Here is a 19,205-nt window from a genome sequence, read left to right on the forward strand (position 1 = left end):
TCAACAAAAATAGAGAAGTTAAGGAAGGGAAGAAATAGGAGACTTATTTCGGTTAAGGTTAGAACTCTCCTTGTGCAAATGTATTCTCTGGCTTGCTGACCCATACACTCCTGAAAGGCTAGAGCTGACATCTCTTTGTTTGCCCCAGATCACCCAGCAGGCTGTTTAGAGTGTCCCGCAGCATGACCAGACCAGCACTCAGCAGCCGTGAGAGGCCAGGAGTGTCCTGCGATCTCTGGGTCCATGTCACACACAGAGTGAGGGTCTAGAACGGGTCTGTGTGGGGGGAAAAGAACTGTGTTTTATCTTCAGCAAGGAAGAGGAGGGCTGCCAGGAGACACAGATACAAACAAGGGTGACGTTGGCTTATCCACAAGATAAGCCCAGGACCAGGTGCTTTTCATGCTCAACACATATTTAAAAATTGATAAACGCTAAAGTCTTTGCCAGTTAAGCGAGTTTTTTTAAGTACTAAGATTTAAGGTAACTTCCTTATTGATTCCATTCCACATTTTTAGAAATACTAAATATATCTTAAAATACAGAAATATAATGATACACTATTGTTAATAATCTATGAAGCATACAGATGAAAATGTCTTCTGCTTTATTGTATCTTTTATACAAGAACCTGTGTGACAAATTCCTCTAAAAAATCAGGTCTCAAAACAGGGGTGCCTGGGTGACTCAGTTGGTTAAGCTCAGGTCATGATGCCAGGGTCCTAGGATAGAGCCCCATATTGGGCTCCCTGCTCAGTGGGGAGTCTGTTTCTCCCTCTGCCCCTCCCCCTGCTTGTGTGTTCTCTGTCTGTCAGATAAATAAATATAATCTTTTTAAAAAATGTTTTTAAATTAGGTCTCAAAACAAAAAAAAAAACTTTATTTCTTTAGTGTTCAGGTAATAAAATCTATATAACTCATCCATTCATTTATTTGTTCATTCAACAAATACTTGAGTTCCTACAATAAGTCAGGCCCCGTTCTAGTTACTGGTAATTAAGCAGTAAACAAAAAAACAGGGCCTCCCCTCTCATCAGTTTTAGTGGGGAAGACGTAAAACAATAAAAATGGAACAATAGCAAAATTAATCTGAAAATAATAAAATGGAGTCATGGGAAGGCCTCTTTGAGAAGATGCCTTTTGAGAGAAAGGTGAAAAAAATAGCCAGCCAAGTGAGGATCTGGGAGGACAAGTATTCCAGGCTGAGGAAAGAGCAAGTGCAAAGGGCCCGAGGCAGGGATGAGTTCAAAAAAACAGCAAGGAAATCTGAAGGTGGAGTTTGGTGAATTACCAAAAGAGTGGGAGGAGTGGAATCTGAACATACAAGTAGGACCTCTAAGTATTGGCAAGGAGGTTGGAATGTTATTCCCAGTGTGATAGGGAGCCACTGGAGAGTCTTTTTTTTTTTTTTTTTTTTTTTTGAGAAAGATACAATGAGAGAGAGCATGAGCAAGGAGAAGGTCAGAGGGAGAAGCAGACTCTCTGTGGAGCTGGGAGCCCGATGCCGGACTCGATCTGGGAACTCCGGGATCATGACCTGAGCCGAAGGCAGTCGTCCAACCAACTGAGCCACCCAGGCGTCCCCCACTGGAGAGTCTTAAGCTGGGAAGTGAAGCAATCTGATTTTTTTAAATTTTTAAAAATTTGAGTAGGCATGCCTATTATATTTATTTCAACTGTACAACACAGTGATTCAACAAGTCTATACATTCCGCTACACTCACCACAAGTGTAGTTCCCATCTGTCACCATCCAGGGCTATTACAATGCGTCAACTATATTTCCTATGCTGAACCTTTTATCCATGTGACTCATTCATTCCATCACTGGAAGCCTGTACCTCCCACTCTCCTCCACCCATCGTGCCCATCCCTCATCCTCCTTTTCTCTAGCAATCACCAGTTTGTGCTCTATTTGTAGCTCTGATTCTGCTTTTTGTTTGTTTATTCATTTGTTTTGTTTTTTAGATTCCACATGCAAGTGAAATCATATGGTATTTCTTTCTCTATCTGACTTACTTCACTTAGCATAATAACCCTTCATGTCCATCCATGTTGTGACAAATGACATGATCTCATCCTTTTTTATAGCTGAGTAATATTATCCATTGTGTATATATACCACATCTTCTCTATCTATTCATCTGTCAGTGGATACTTGGCTTGCTTCCATATCTTGGCTATTGTAAATAATGCTGCAATAAACATAGGAGTGCATGTATCTCCTCAAATTATTGTTTTCCTTTTCTTTGTGTAAATGCCCAGCAGTGGAATTACTGGATCATATGGTGTTTCTGATTTGTGTTTTAAATGAAGATCCTCCCAGCAACCATGCTAAGACTGGACTGTGCAAGAACATGGAAGAGGAGGCAGAGTGACCAGCTAGGAGACTTTTTCAGCAGCCTGGCAGAGCTGGCCCATTGAGATTTCTCACTGAAATAAATTTAATTCTTTCAAAAATGCAGCATAGGGGGCGCCTGGGTGGCTCAGTGGGTTAAGCCTCTGCCTTCAAAGAGGCAGCATAATACTCTGCAATATTATACATTGTTAAGGGCAGAGACTCTGAAACAGCCTGCCTGGCTCTACCACTAGTAAGCTGTGTGATCTTAGGCAGGTCATTCAACCTCTCTGTGTCTCAGTTTCCTCACCTATTAATAAGAATAATAATAATGGGGTGCCTGGGTGGCTCAGTCGGTTAAATGTCCAACTCTTGATTTCGGCTCAGGTCATGATCTCACGGTTGTGAGATTGAGCCCTGATTCACTCTCTCTCTCTCCCTCTGCCCCTCCCCACTATGTGTGCTCTCCCTAAAAAAAGAATGAAGAAAAAAAGAAATTTAAATAAGGAAAATAATATCTCTTCACAGGACTGTTGTGAGGATTAAATGAATTAATACAAGGAAAATGTTTGAAATGGGACCTGGCACACAGTAAGCACTTAATAGGGACTCTAAGCATATTGCTCTTGACCTTGATACATACATTTTATCATATCTATCATTTTTCCGTGCTATTATGTATATGGTTGTTATTTTGGTCATTGTATTTTTCAGTTCTATCATTCCCATTTGGTTCTTTGGTGTAACTTCTACTTTTTTGTGGTTTTCTGTTTTTTCAATTGTTTTAAGAGAATTTATAACTACTTGTTAGAGAATTTTTATAATGATCGCTTGAAAATCTTTGTCAGATAATTCCAACATCTAAATCATCTCAATATTGGTGTCAGTTTGTTACCTTTTCTTATTCAAATCGTGGCTTACCTAATTCTTGTTATTAGGGGTTAGGTCTTGTTATTATTACCTAATTCTTGTTATTTCTTTTCCTTCTTAGCTTCTTTCCTCCCTCCCTTCCTTCCTTCTTTCCTTTCTTCCTTTCTTTTTTCTCTATAATTGACATACAATGTCACATTAATTTCAAGCATACAACATAATGATTTGATGTTCTCATATGTTACAAAATGATCATCACAGTAAAACCTAGTTAATATTTTAATATTAATAACTTTGTAGTTACAAAATTTTTTCTTGTGATGAGGATAAGATCTACTCTCTTAGGGACCTCTACATATGTACTATAATGTTATTAATATAGTCATCAAACTGTATATTATACCCCCAGGACTTATTTATTTTATAACTGAAGTCAAAAGGTACAATCTGTTCTCTGTATCTATGAGCCTGGCGTTTTGCTTTTTTGAGTGTTTTTTTTTTTTTAAGGTTCCTCCTATAAGTGAGACCATGCAATATTTGTCTTTTTCTGTCTGACTTACCTCACTTAGCATAACATCCCCAAGGTGCGTTCATGTTGTTGCAAATGGCAAGAGGTTATTCTCTTTTATGGCAGAATAGTATTCCATCATGAGGAATACACACACCACATTTTCTTTATCCATTCAAATGTCAATGTACATTTAGATTGTCTCGTATCTTGTCTATTATAAGTAACACTGTGATGAACATAGGGGGGCAGATATCTTTTTGGGTTAGTGTTTTCATTTTCTTTGGATAAATACCCAGAAGTGAAGTTGCAGGATAATATGGTGGTTCTATATGTAGTTTTTTTAGTAAATTCCATATTGTTTTCCACAGTGGCTGCACCAATTTACATTCCTACCAACAGTGCATAAGGGTTTACCTTCCCTGCATCCTTGGCAACATGTCTTTTTGGTATTAGCCATTCTGACAGGTGTGAAGTGATATCTCATTGTGGTTTGATTGCATTTCCCTGATCGCTGCTGATGTTGAGTATCTTTTCATGTACCCGTTGGCCATCTGTATGTCTTCTTTGGAAAAATGACTATTCAGATCTTCTGCCCACTTGTAAACAGATTTTTTTTTTTGCTATGGAGTTGTATGTTTATATATTTTGAATATTAACCCTTTATTAGAAATATGATCTACAAATATTTTCTTCCATTAAGTACGTTGCTTTTTATTTTGTTGATTGTTTTCTTTGCTGTGTAGAAAGTTTTTAGTTCCATGTAGTCTCACTTATTTATTTTTGCTTTTCTTGTCTTTGCTTTTGGTGTCAAATCAAAAAAAAATTATTGCTAAGACTGATGTCAAGGTGCTTACTACCTATGTTTGCTTCTAAGAGTTTTATGATTTCAGGTCTTACACTCAAGTCTTTAAACCATTTTGATTTCATTTTTGTAGCATAAGGAAGTTTTCTCTTTTGTTGCATATGGTTGTCCAGTTTCCCTAACATCATTTATTGAAAAGAACATTGTATATTCTTGGCTACTTTGTTGTAGTTAATTGACCATGTATGTGTGGGTTTTCTACTAGCCTTCTATTTTGTTCCATTGATCTACATATTTTTCTATCGTATCCTGGGCATTTTCTGTTGATTTTCTATTGTATCCTGAGCATTTGTGTTATGACATTATATTTTTTATCCTATTTAAATCTCCTTTAGCAGGCAGTCACACTGTTTAGGTGGAACATGTAGGTTCTGGCCTATTTTTGTGTACTATTGTCCCAAAGACAGTTTAATTTTCGGAGCCCTTGCACCCTGTTCTGGTTTGCTTCATTCTTCTGACATTGGATGGACATACAATCAATTCCTTACTGGTGCTACCTATAGGAGCTGAACCTGCTTCGCTGGTCCACTTTCTGTGTGGAATGCAGACAGCCAGAGTGGCTGAGCCTGGGTTCTTTTATGGTTGGTGTTGGGCAGGGAGATACCAGGTTCTGCTGGCATTGTTCCTGTGGATAGCATGCCTACCCTTCTGTGCTCTATTGAATTGGCTAAAGGATTCAGTATTGTCTATGCAGGTGGATTAGCCCACCTGTCAGTGCCCTGGATGTGGAGTTGGAGGGTGGGTCATCTCACCACGATGTTGAGGCTGCCACTGTGGTCTGACTGGGTTGCCAACCCATGCTCCAGAAGCAAGGTTAGCAGCCCACTCCAGGTTTCTGTTAAGCTTCCTTCTCCTATTCCTTTGTTTAGGGAGTGCAAATTTTTCTTGGGATTTATGTCTATGCCTATTGACAGTTCGGGGCTACAGTTCTCTCCAATATCCAGTCCAGCTATGTATAGGACATAGAAAGAAAACCCAGGACACTCACCACACTGTGGCGAGAAGACTCTAGCAGTTCACCTTCTTCTTTCCAGGTTTTGGAGCCTTTTTATCATGACCCACTGTAAAAGTTCCAGGGTATTTATTTGTATTAGAGGGAGGCAGAAAGGAAAAATGAAACTACACTATCTTGTTCCCTGTACATCATCCTAGCTGCCTCAGAAAACTTCTGAAAGTAGACCGTGTATATATTATAAATCAATGTTACCAATAGTTGGAATGCTTGATGATATGATTGTGCCTAACGAATTAAAATATGATGATGTAGGGACTTTTGGTTGGAAAAAGATGGCATAGATACATTTTTTTCTGCCTCTCCCTGCTAAATACAACTATAAACACTGGAGATAATGCAGGAAGCAAAGGAAAACTCTGAAAGGTGGTAAGAAGAAAATGAGCTGGTTGGGGACCCCAAGGACTGCACAACCAGCACAGTGATAGGGTGCCCTGTATCTTCCCCCAATCACCCAGACCCACTGTTTCCCAACCCCCTCCCTAGCAAGACAAGGCATCTGGGTAGACTCATTTCTCCTCTAGTTCCTCTAATAATATTAAGCAAGGGGCAGCAACAGGGAGTTCCACCAAAAATAAACAGCTAGAGAAAGCCTTCTCATTATTTGCTGGATCTGAGACACCTTTTTTTCACCAAGAGATACACTAAAGAGTGTGAGCTAATCTCACACTCAGTCAAGGAGACTGAGCTATATAGCAAGTGGCCTAGTCCAGAAGCCTCTGTCTCCAGTGCACCCAGAGGCAGCTGGGGAGCACCAATGGAGGGAACCCTTGACCCACAGAGAGAGATCCCCCAGGCAGTCTCGGAAGAGCCCTCTAGCTCCCTCAGGCTGCACCATCTGGGAGGTTGGGTGGCACAAGATAAATCAGGCAAACCAAAATAATATATTCATACTTATGGCTAAATATACTACAGAGACATAGTAAGGATATACACTTGGAGCATAAGAGGAAAAGAGGCAGAGGTCTGGAGGAATCTATGTGCAAGCTTCCATATGCTCTTGCTCTCTCATGAGGACCACAAAGAGCACATTCCTCTGTGTAACAAAAATACAGCAACACATATATATGGGTCTGCTCAGGTAGGCCCATTAGGAGACTCCATGCTCAAAGTTTTTATTGGGGGCTGGTCATAAGGATATTCTTCCTAGCATGCACCAAAATGACAGTTTCCCAAAAAGAAAGTATGTTATTCTACATAAACTATATTGTTTGCACAAACAGTCTAGGCACAGGGAACTACTCTTATCAGTTAACTGTTGACTGGGAACACTCTGGGAACCAAGTTCCCAGACTCCAGCCAAGGGCCAATCTTAGCAGAAGGCCTTTCTAAAGAGAGCAGTCTCAATACCACTATGTTATCTCTTTTCTGCACAATTGTATGACCCTGTGAATATGCGAAGAAAACATTGAATTGCACTCTTTAAATGGGTGAATTGTATGGTATGTGAATTATCTCTCAGTAAAGTTGTTTTAAAAAAAATCCCAGCAAGGTTTTTTGTGGGCATAGGCAAGCTTATTCTAAAAGTTCTATGGAAAGGCAAGGCCCTAAAATAGTTCAAACAACCTTGACAAAGAAGATTAAGTGGGAGGAAACACTACTGTAATGTAGCTACAGTAATCAAGAGAGCAGTGTGGTTTTGGTGGAGACACAGACACAGATCAATGGAACAGAGTAGAAAATCCAGAAATAGATCCACTCAAATATGCTCAACTGGCTTTTCACAAAGGTGCAAAGGTAATTCAATGGAAGGAGACTAGATTTTCAACAAATGCTGCTAGAAAAACTAGATATCTACATGCGGGGGGAAAAAAACACTCACAACTAAGCTTCACAACTTACACAAAAATTAACTCAAAATGGATCATAGACTTACTTTTAAACCATAAAAATATTAAACTTTAAAAAAAATGGAAAATCTTGGGACCTAGAGTTAGGCAAAAATTCTGAGACTTGACAACAGAGTAACAGTTCATAAAAGGAAAAGCTAATAAGTTGGACCTTATCAAAATTAAAAATTTTGTTCTGTGAAAGACTATGAAGGGGATGGAAAGATAATTTACAAATTGGGAGAAAGTATTTGAAGTTACCTTATCTGTCAAAGGACTAGTACCTAGTATATATAAAGAATTCTCAGACCTCAGCAATAAAAAAAAAATCCATTTAGAAAATGGGCAAAAGACACAAATATTCATCTCACTGAAGAAGATATACACACGTGGCAGATAAACACATAAAAGAATCATCAGCATCATTAATCATTATGGAAATGCAAATTAACATCATAATGGAATATCACTGCATACCTGTCAGACTGACTAAAATAAAAAAACAACAGCAACCACCAAGTGCTGATGAGGATTCAGAGATGCTGCATCACTCGTACACACATTGATGGTAGGAATGCAAAACAGTTTGGCAGGTTTTTTTCTTTTTTTAAGATTTATTTAAGAGAAAGAGAAAAAGCACAAGCAGGGGGAGCAGTACAGGGAGCCTAATACAGGGCTAAGTCCCAGGACCCTGGGACCCCTAAGCCAAAGGCAGACGCTTAACCACTGAGCCACCTGGGCAGCCCGGTTTGGCAGTTTTCATACAACTAAACATACAATTAACATCCAAACCATCAATTGTACTCTTGGACATTTATCCTACACAGATGAAAAATTATGTTCACATAATATGTGTGAACATAATAATGTTCACATAAATATGTTCACATAACCTGTACAGGGATGCAACATGGTTTCGGGTTAGGTCATGATCTCACAGTTGTGAGATGGGAGTCCCTTGTCAGGCTCCATGCTCAGTGTGGCGTCTGCTGAGAGTCTCTCTCCTCTGTGCTCCTCCTACTTGTGCTCTCTCTCTAAAATAAGAAATCTTTTCTAAAATAACAAAAAAATTAAAACCCATACATAGATGTTCATAAAAGAATTCTTTAAAACAGCAAAAAATTGGCATCAGCCCTGATTTGCTTCACTGGGTGAATGGTTAAACAAACTCTGGTATAGCCATACCATGGAATATTACTCAACAACAAAGAGAAATAAACTATTGTTATAACAGCTTGGATAGATCTCTAAATGCTGAGTGGAAAACTCCTGTCTCTAAGGATTCCATATCTTTTGATTCCATTTATAAAACATTTTGAAATGACAGTTTTTAAAATAGAGGACAACATTGGGGAGGGTATGTGCTATGGTAAGTGCTGTGAAATGTGTAAGCCTGATGATTCACAGACTTGTACCCTTGGGGCAAATAATACATTATATGTTAATAAAAATAATAAAAAATAATAAAATAAAATAAAGTAGATGACAAGTTAGTGGTTGCCAGAGACCTGGGGGTGGAGAAGAAAGAGATGGCTGTGGTGATGAAGGGGCAACACAAGGATCTTTGTGATCATGAGTTCTCTATGTTGTCTGTGGTGGGATGGATACACAAATCTCTATAGGTGATAAAATTGTAGAGCACTAAATACACACAAAAATGAGTTTAAGTAGAACTTGGGAAATTTGAGTAAGATCAGTGAATTATATCAATGTCAGTATCCAGGTTGTGATATTGTATTATAGTTCTTCAAAATGTTAGCATTGGGGGGAATTGGGCAGAGTGTAAAAGGAAGCTCTCCAAAGCATCATATGTCAATCTAGAGTTACATCAATTAAAAATTTCAATTTCAAATAATAAATGAGGCCTAATCCTACATGAGGACAGTTCCCATGAAGTCTCCCCACAGTGTTCTCCTGCCTATTTCTCAAGGCCAGATGTCTTATTTCTCCTTCTGCTCATACCCATTCTCTCTTCTCACAGAGTTCAGGTCTTTCCTTTATTTCAAAGCATTCTTTGGCACGTTCCTCTGTGTGGAATTTGCAATGGCAGCCCAATTGTTTTTCTTCTGGAGACCTTAAATGGTGTCATTAGTCTAACCAAGCAGGACTCCTTAGAGTCAAGAGGTGCACAGCAAAAGGGGTCCCCACAGGCCTTGCACTCTTGGAAGTCTTCAACCCCAGTGGGCAGCAGGCAGTTATGTCGGCTCAAGTGTATTCTTACATTCACCTCCAAGAGCATGATCTCCCCAGTGTTTAAAACACAGAGGGGAAAACCCCAGCAAACCACAGATGAGTTTATTTGTAGTTCCCAAAAGTTGAATGCCCCTGTGAAGCAGGCACTTCTCTATGTGTGGTCTAATTTAAAAAACTTTGTTATGAAACTTTCTTAAGAGAAGAATAGGACTCTGAATGTTTAGGTTTTGTTGTCATTGAGTTGTTTTGTTTTTCAAGAGCATGGCTTGTTAGGGGTGTCTTAGAGTGGAATATATTCCATTCCCAGCAACAACCCTCTGAGTTATTGAGCGGTGTGCTTGCTGTTCAAGGGTACTCTGTTTGTCTTCTGCTCCCCTAGGACCTTGTGTTAAGGAAAGACATGGCAACACCAATAAGAGCATTAGCATTAGAGATTTGGCAAGGAACCAGGTTTGGTAGAAAAGGGGTGGCTTTGGGGGACTTTTCTGCCTCTTCACCACCACCACCAAGCACTACAAAGAAGCATATAATCTAATTAAAATAAATCTAGTCTCAATACGAGCCCCTATCTCCTCCATCTTTCCTCCATATTGCTCTTCCAATATGGCTCCAATAAAGCTCATCAGTATAGAAGTACTGATGCCCAGGTCTCTGACATCACTCTACCCTTCACTCAAGCAGAAGCAGCAGGAAGACAGGATCCAGAGCCAGGGACAGCAGCACTGATGTTCCCCTTCACTGGCCACCTGAACAGGTGGCCAAGGAGTAAATCAGGAGTCCCACGTCTTAATGGCATTTGCTTGCACTGGGCTGGAGTGGGGGTGGTGCTGAATTTCTCTCAAAATTGCTGAGGCAGCATCTGCCCTGAACCAAGGAGAGATCGAGGTTTGATTTTCAAAGCAAATGAAAAATCTGAGGTTTTTTTTGGAAAAAAAAAAAAAAAAAACTATAAATATGCAGTGTGCACCATATGAAAAGAACGCCTTCACAAAATCCAGAACATTTTCCCTTCGGCTCCCCTCTCCGGGGTAACATAATTTTACAGGCAATAGGCCTCCTCAGATTCCAATCCTGTTTAACTGGCAACCAGATTGAGACTTGGACCTGGGTATAATTGCTGACCTAGAAACTCACTGAAGAATTGAGGCCAGAGTATAAAATGCTTTATTATTGTCTGGGGAGAAGCGGGGAATGGAGGGAGAGTGTGTGTATTATTGTGCCTAATTCACTGTTATGCTCTGCCTCTGAGGCAAAATCCCCGTTACTGTGTTCCAAGGAAAATTTTTTTGTCATTTTGCAAATTGATGAATCCCCATTCTACCTAATGTAAGTTCTGAAATCAATTGTAGAGAGTCTCATGTTTCTCTCAGGAAATATGGAAACTAACCCTTGCCCTCATTCCTCCCCCAACAACAATCTCCCTCTCTCCACCTCTTTCTCTCTCTCCCACCCAGCTTTTCCAACTTAGGATATTAAAAGCCTTTAAAAAGCTTCTAAAATTGTGCCTTCAACATTCTACGCCTTTGTTCTTCAGTCCTTTGTTCTTCTGCCAGCTCATGAGCTCAGGGGGCTGCCTCAGTGGGCCCTGAGCCTACCGAATCTGGGGCTGGGGGTCCACAGCTGGCTAGTTGTGCCGACAAAGCAGAAAGGCAAAGGGTTCATCTTTCAGACCACACCCCCCTTAAGGAGAATGAGTTCACAGGGAGCTGTCAGCCTGGCAATTGTGGGCGCCACAGACCTAATGATGTCAGAGAGAACACCAACAGTTCCTTCAGAGTCTTTCTCCAGACCCAGGAAGGGCGTCTTCTCCTTCTGTTTGTGGAGCCATGGCACCCGGCAAGGGCTGAGTCCTCCTGGTTCTGAGGAGCCCAGAGGGCCTAACTCTGAGGCACTAATAAGGTGTCCAAGTTGCAACCCGCTTTTTGGCCCTGTCCACCCTATAGTTTTCAAGGCTGGTTAGAACTTGTTAAGGTTAAAAAAATACACATTACCTGGTTGCTGTCTAGCAGCTCAAGAAACATACATGTGGAGAATTATACCCTAGACTGCACCCTTGTTTGGAAAAGAATTTAAAAGCAGGTAATGCTCCTAAGCTCACGAACACTGGACAATCCAATTTGCTCAAAACCTCCCGCACTCTCCCAGCTCCAGCTAGTGCCAGCACTACAAGGCAACGTGCTATTTGCTGTCTGCCGGTGAAGCTTGACTTCTGGTTGCTGAGTTTTACTTCAAGAGGGTGAACGTGAATGAGTTAGTCTCTCAGCATTTCCCAGGGTGTTCCCTGCAGTCATCATTTTGCAATTAAGTTGTTCATAAAATCGAAGGGGTCAGGGTACAGTTAAGCAGTATAAAAAGCAGCAGCCCCCAATGCAGAATATGACTAATCCACAAACAACACTCAGCAAACCAGTTTTAAAAATAAGGTAGTTCTTTTCTATTTTAAATTTCAATACCTTATGTCTTACTTTGTCCTTCTCAAGTATACTATTTTTTATCCTACATATACATCTCGCAAGATAGAATAGTAGAATGGGTAACAGAGATGAGGCTCTGAGTCAGAGCTGGGTCTCTAGATCTTTGAGTTGTTTCTCTTTTCCAATATATAAAGTGGGGATAATAATTATTATCTACCTACCTCATGGATTGTTGGAAGAATTTAGGTAATACAAAGTGAAGCAGTTAGCAACAAATAAATGCTCAGTGGATTGTAGTGATTAATATCATTAGTAGGAGCAAAAAAAAAAGAAAGCTTCTTTTGCAATCTTAATGATACACGTCCTTATATGACTACATACATTTACGATTTTAATTTCAGTTATAAAAATATTCATCAAGTTAAGTTCATCTTCTCCTAATCAAACTGAAACATAATTATTCATGTGCTTTGAGTCAAAATTGAAATTAGGTCCCTTAATGATTGGAAGACGAAGCACCTTTGCTCTGCAATTGGACACCAAACAAGTATGGTCCACAAATTAGGTTTTATTACATTTTATCCTCTTACCTTTGTAATTGCTTCAAGTTGTTTCACTGCTATTGGGTGATTTGAGAGGACAAATTAAGATGCCAAAATGATGTAAATGAAAGCTTGGATTAATGACAAATGATGTCAAAACCTAGGAATGTGAATGCAAATTGTAGTTAGACTAAAAGAAAGTCAAATGCCAAAAAGCATATTAAGCAAACAGTGCATTTGAAAGAGTTTATGGAAGAAAAAAAAGGTGAGTTATGTGCCATATAATCACGTCTCAGCCCTGTTCATACCGGATCCTTCTTTAGCCAAACTGATCATAAAATCTATCTAAAGAAACGGGGTGCCTGGGTGGCTCAGTCAGTTAAGTGCCTAGCTCTTGATTTCAGCCCAGGTCATGATCTGAAGGTTGTGAGATGGAGCCTATGTCCAGCTCTGCGCTCAGCATGGCATCTGCTCGAGATTCTCTATTGGACTGTGTGAATTCTGAGCCTTCCTTCATCCCAGGTCTCTCTCCCTCCATTTCCAGGGGACTCTTTGCAGTACCTCCTGGCCCCTCCCAATTCCTACTGGTTAAATCCTGACATCCTGGGCCTGGGCTGGCTTGTACCCTGTGGAGCAGGAGCTGAGAAGACAGTTTACCAGGAACACAAGTGACTGCACTGGGCAGACTTGACTTGGGGTCCTTTCTGAATCATGGGCTTCCCCCATGATTTGGCACCAGTGAAGCATCTGAGGCCTCAGGGAATGGTGGAAGGAGGCCTCTTGGACTGGAAGCCCATCCTTCGTGGCAAGGCTGGCTCTGGATGTTGGTGTGGTTTTATTAGAACCATATTTCAGCAATGACTATGCTTTTGACCACAATCTAATAAATGTCGCAAAGGACAAGTCAGAAACGCACACAGGAAGTGAGGCAGTGGCAGTGACCCCTAGAACATGAGGCCATCCTGACTGGTACCCCAAGAGCCGGACCATCACCTCCAATGCTGCTTTGGCCTCCCTACCCTTGTTGCCCCTCCTCTTGAGTGGTAGACCCCACATGTCTACTATAGTCTCCCTTTCTAGCTCAGCCCAGCCTTGTCTTAAGATTAAAGCATGGGGTGGGGCACCTGGGTGGCTCAGTGGGTTAAAGCCTCTGTCTTCGGCTCAGGTCATGATCCCAGGGTCCTGGGATCAAGCTCTGCGTAGGGCTCTCTGCTCCGCGGAGAGCCTGCTTCCTCCTTTCTCTCTCTGCCTGCGTCTCTGCCTACTTGTGATCTCTCTCTGTCAAATAAATAAATAAAATCTTAAAAAAAAAAAAAAGATTAAAGCATGGGGCCAAGGCAGTGTCCATTTGGCCTACTTGGCCAGATCCTCTGGGTGCCAGTGCCCCTGACCTGGGCCTCCATGGATCCCTCTCTTGCCACAAGTCTGGTCTCCATCACTGATCTTCTGCTCACCAGCTTTGTAGCCCGGCTGTGATACTGCCTCTTTCTCTCTCACTAACTGGTGCATACTTTCATGCATCTTTGCTTGAAGGGGGTCTTGGAAACTAGGTAATTTTTTAAATAAATAGATAGGATTGCACTGAGCCCAGGCCCATGTTATGAGCCATTGACCTGAATTAAAGGATCCCAAAGGTTAGAAGAGGCAGCCTTGCCATTCTTTTGAACAAGTGAGGTATCACCCTCTGACCAGAAGGAGATAGACACTTTTGTTAACATCTGTCTTTGAAGAGGAGATTTTATTTTTCCTGTCACTGATGTTTCAAAGAACAAAATCCCCTGGGTGGCCCAGTAGGTTAAGCCTCTGCCTTTGGCTCAGTTCATGATCTCAGTGGGATCGAGCCCCACGTTGGACTCTCTGCTCAGCGGGGAACCTGCTCCCTTCCCTCTACCGCTTGCCTCTCTGCCTACTTGTGATCTCTTGTCTGTCAAATAAATAAGTGCTATAAAAATAAAATAACATCCCAGTGAGTATAGTGGGATTGTGTCCCCTAGTCTGACACACAAAGACCTCTATGTGGCATGGGGTTCGCTTTCAGCCTCCTTTTAACAGTGAGGAGGGTAACCCACCCCTCCTTTCGATGGCTGTTGAATTAAACTCATATACCACATTGAACACGTGGTAGGCACTTGGGAGTTGCAATTACAAATCCTAAATAATTGAGAGTATTGCCCTCAACTGATTGGCTTGCAAAGCTACCAGAATCAGGGTTGGAGCAGAGGGGCTGAACAATAAGGCAGAGGGTTTCCCTTGTTCTTTTAAGTCAAAAACCAAATCTCGTAGCTTCCAGACTTCTGTTTCTAAGTAGCTAAAGGAATATCCCATGAAGATTGCTGTCATCATCAAAAGATTTTAGTAAGTGCTATCCAAGTACAGTCTTGTAATAAGTACCAAACAGAGGGGCTAACTAATCACAAGTGACACCCTCCTGAGTTTATCAAGCTGCTGATATATGGGCATGTAAACTGTCAAACTAACAAGGGGATAGCCTGCCCCCCCCCACAACATATATTCCCTAACACCCTATACTTCAACTGTCTTAACTCCCATGCAATGTCTTTGCAGTTATTTATGTGACATCTTTTTTATGGATTGTCATCTCTGTGAGAACAGACTGTCCATCATGATCACAGTTGTATCCCCCAAGGCCTAGTGCAATGCCTGACATAGTAGGCATGCAGTAAATATTTGATGAGGCAATGGCAGATGGATGGATGGATGGGGCTGAATATATTCATACCATGATCTTGCATTCATTTCCCAAAGAAAATATATTAGGAGTAGCATATTAACACAATATAGAATTGCTCTTCTTCCAATTTGGTTGAGAACAGGCCTCACAAGTGATTTTTAGAACATCTCTTAAAGGCTGATGACTATATATTTTTATTTAAATTCCTCTTCTATCAGTCCTTTACTCAGTGAACTTTCATTTCTGATATTTTCTTCTGTCTTTTTTCCTTTTTTTTAAAGATATTTTATTTTTTTGTTTGAGAGAGAGTGAGACAGCACAAGCAGTGGGGTGGGGCAGAGGGAGAAGCAGACTCCCCATTGAAGAGGGAGCCTGATGCAGGACTCAACCCTAGGACTCTCAGATCATGACCTGAGCCGAAGGCAGATGCTTAACTGACTGAGTCACCCAGGTACCCCTCTTCTGTCTTCTTTCACTCTAGGTTTTATCCGGTGTTTTATTTATTGTTTGTTGGTCTTGAGGCAATGTCTCAGAACCTGTGTGGCAATGGGCACCTTACAAATTTTACCTGAAGAAACCATCATTGTCCACACCTACCCAAGAAATCATTGAGATATGACAAGTGGAATTTCAAGACATCTCAAATTCTTCACCTATGGGTTTCCTTGCATCATTCATTAATCCATCATGCCATGTGGAGGGGAGGTTGACCAGATCCTATGTTCTGAAACTCTCTTGTTATTGAGCACTCCAAAGTGCAATTTCCATAGTGATAACAACTCTTAATGGGAGGTGAAGAGGGTGGTTTTCTGGTAGTTTCGTATCCAGACCCTAAATCTATTTGCCCTATTTTGAAATAGAATATTATGTGGAAATGTTGTGAAGTATTCTGCCCAGTTTCCCAAGACTTGGGTTGGAGACTGGACAGAGACAAACATTTAGGAGAGCTTCTGGGGATTTGGAGAAAATAGGAGGGGCTGTAGTCTCTGCCTGTGTGAGATGAAAGCCATTGACCTCCATCTCCCCTATGCCCCTGGACTCTGACCTCCTCCCAGGTCTTCCTACCTTGAAGACCATTGCCTTGCTTCCAGAAGCAGAGCACTAGTCTACTGCCTTCCTCTTTGCATGTTTATGTAAGTTGAAACAATCAGGTGTAAAGATATGTATTGACTTAGAGTGGACAGAGCAGCTACAGCTCTGGGGATAGTGGGAGAACTGGGAAGGAGATGCCACCTCTTCTGACATCCAGAAAATACACATTTCCTGTGCAAAGAGGGTCGTCCCTGGGCTCCCAGAGTCTCAAATACCCAGCATTAAAGGGAAATTATCCCACACCGCATGGAGAGGACTGAATGTTCTCCGTGACATACAACTGTCTTCACTATAAGGTATGAATCTGAGAAATGCGATGTACATCTCATTATTCTCCATTTCCTTGTTCTGTGAAGATGCTGTGTTACATACATCAGAGGATATTATCTTTTCTGAAATGATCATTTTAAAAACTCCAAATCAGAAAATGTAAGATCTAATTTCCATGATAATTTTTCTTTTCTCTCAGGAGCAAGTTCTACCCATGGTGACATCATAACTTTACTTCTAAGGGAAATAAACCTTTCAAAAGAAATATATGGTTACAGTTACAGAAATTGATTTTTTTTAACTCCAAACAGGTGCTAATCACCAGTTGTGTATAGAAACCTGGAGGAGAGTTTTGAAATAAAAGTTGTACACCATGTATGTAAACTTGCTGCAAAAAAAGAAAGAAGGAAAGAAAAGAAAAGAAAAAAAGAAAAAGAAGAACACTTCATACTTGTGCTCAGAAACAGGTGGTTTACTAAAATTATTTCTCTGTTATCTGTTCTGTCACAGTGGAGACATCATTGGTTTTGAAAAACCCAATTATAACAACATTATCCAACAAGAAGGAACAGTGAGTATGGAATAAAATAGATTTACTATAATAGACCCTGCAATATTCAATAATTGCTTGATCAAATACAACTGCTTTCCTGTGCTTAATGTTCTTATTATGTATGATCCTTAACCACTCACTCTTTTGACCAGGGTTGTTCATTATCCACAGTATGCCACACACAATGCTGGGAGAGATGTCCTCAAGGAGCTTACTGTTCACTGTACAGCAGCTGTTTGTGTTTATTTTGCTATAATTAAGAATGATGTATAGGTTGTTAGCAATGAATTTGTGTGAAAATGTCTCCATATTACAGTTATAGCTCTTTGAATTAGGACACCAGAACTATCAATAGCTAATCTATGACATCACACACTGAATTTCACTGAAGTTGGCCAACATGATATGGTAGTATTTTTGACACTGTCTTGTTGATAGGTGTCATTGAATGAATGACTTTTCGAAAGCTTTTTTTGTGACCAGCAATCCTGAGGACTGAATGAGGTGTGAAAGAAAAGTAAAAACAAAAAAAGCCTGCTCTCTGTACTTGAATAGAATACAGTTTCAGGGTTGAGAAACTAAGATAAACATGAAATAACTAGTGTGCTGTGGAATGGGCAGGGTAGGCTGTAGGTAGATTGTGAAGTCCAAAGTGTGATTGGAGGAGAAAGGTTGTAGTGGGTCAGAGTAATTTGGGAAGGTTTCATGGAAGAGGTGGCCTATGTTCATTTACTATTGCTACTATAAAGAATTAACACAAATTTAGTGGCTTAAAACACAAATTTATTTTCTTACAGTTCTGGAAGTCACAGTCCGGCATGGTTCTCACCAGGCAAAGATCAAAGTGCTGCCTACAGTCTTTCTGGGGGATGTAGGGGAGAATCCATTTCTTATCTTATAGCTTTTGAGGCTGCCCCTGTTCCTTGGCCCATGGACCCTTCCTCAGTCTTCAAAGCCAGCCAAGGCAGGCTGAGTCTTTCTCACACTACTACCCCTCAGGTTCTTTGCAGCTGGGAAGGGCTCCCCACTGTTAAGCACCCTTGTGATTACATGGGGGCTACCTGGATGATCCAGATAATCTCCCCATCTCAAGGTCCTTAACCTTAATCACATGTGCAAAGTCCCTCTCACCATCTAAGGTTCCAGGGGTTAGGATGTAGACATCTTTGGTGGTCATTATTCTGCCTGTCACAATGTACTTTAGCTGATCCTGGAGGGGTCACTTGGGTCTTCTTTTAGGAAGCATTCTTCTTGAGGGCATAGTTTACATTCATGCTGGGAGGTGTGCAGGCAGTGAGGAGGAAGAGGTGAGGATTTGGGGGAGCCATAGACTCCAGGTGGGTAGAGAGCCTGTCTATCTATGCCAGGTTGAGAATTTACATTTCACCTATACAGGAGACTGGTAGAGACTACAGGCCACCATTGAGGCATCTTTAGCAGGGGAATGACAAGATACATTTGCTTTGGGGGTGATAACTGAGGGACCAGTGTCATCAAGGATGCAGGAAGGACCAATAGCATCCAGGAGAATTGATAGGGGAGGCAGATAATGCCTAGAGGGTCAGATATTGACCAGAGTGTCCCCCATGGTATCTCTAGGGTGTGACACACAGTACGTTCTCACTGAAGATTACAGTGTCATTTTTTGGAACTATTGAAAATCCCAAAGTGCATTTGATATACCTAGGAAATCTAAATGAATTTCCCACTTTTTTCTTTGTCATTTTGCTGAATTATTTTTCCAGAATGGGAATCCCTCTGATTCTTTCCTGAATGCCTTCTGCAGAAATCCCAACTTCAGTGTTTCTATAACATACTTCACTTTAGAGTTCTGATTGTTTATATTGTAAAGGAAAGATTTCAATTTGTGATTTTAAAACAATTTTTTGGAAAAATTTTTTTCTGAAAGAAAAAATCTTTTCATAGGAAGAACCTGGAAGGAATTAGCTCCAGGAACACGTAACTTTGCTTTCTATTATTATTTTTTTTTTAGTAATTGATTACTTTCACATTTGCCTTGTAATGATT

General features: G+C 40.7%; 1 protein-coding gene across 2 annotated transcripts in view; it reads left to right on the top strand.

Annotated features, from left to right (window-relative positions):
- RFX8 (RFX family member 8, lacking RFX DNA binding domain) overlaps nucleotides 1–19,205 on the top strand; it is an 85,527-nt gene that overhangs the window by 27,389 nt on the left and 38,933 nt on the right. For both annotated transcript variants that reach the window (XM_032351764.1, XM_032351765.1), the window contains exon 5: nucleotides 17,135–17,195. In XM_032351764.1, coding sequence (XP_032207655.1) covers nucleotides 17,135–17,195 — 61 coding nt within the window. The remainder of the gene's footprint in view (nucleotides 1–17,134; nucleotides 17,196–19,205) is intronic.

The sequence above is a fragment of the Mustela erminea genome, chromosome 7 (assembly GCF_009829155.1).
Source record: "Mustela erminea isolate mMusErm1 chromosome 7, mMusErm1.Pri, whole genome shotgun sequence".
Taxonomy (NCBI): domain Eukaryota; kingdom Metazoa; phylum Chordata; class Mammalia; order Carnivora; family Mustelidae; genus Mustela; species Mustela erminea.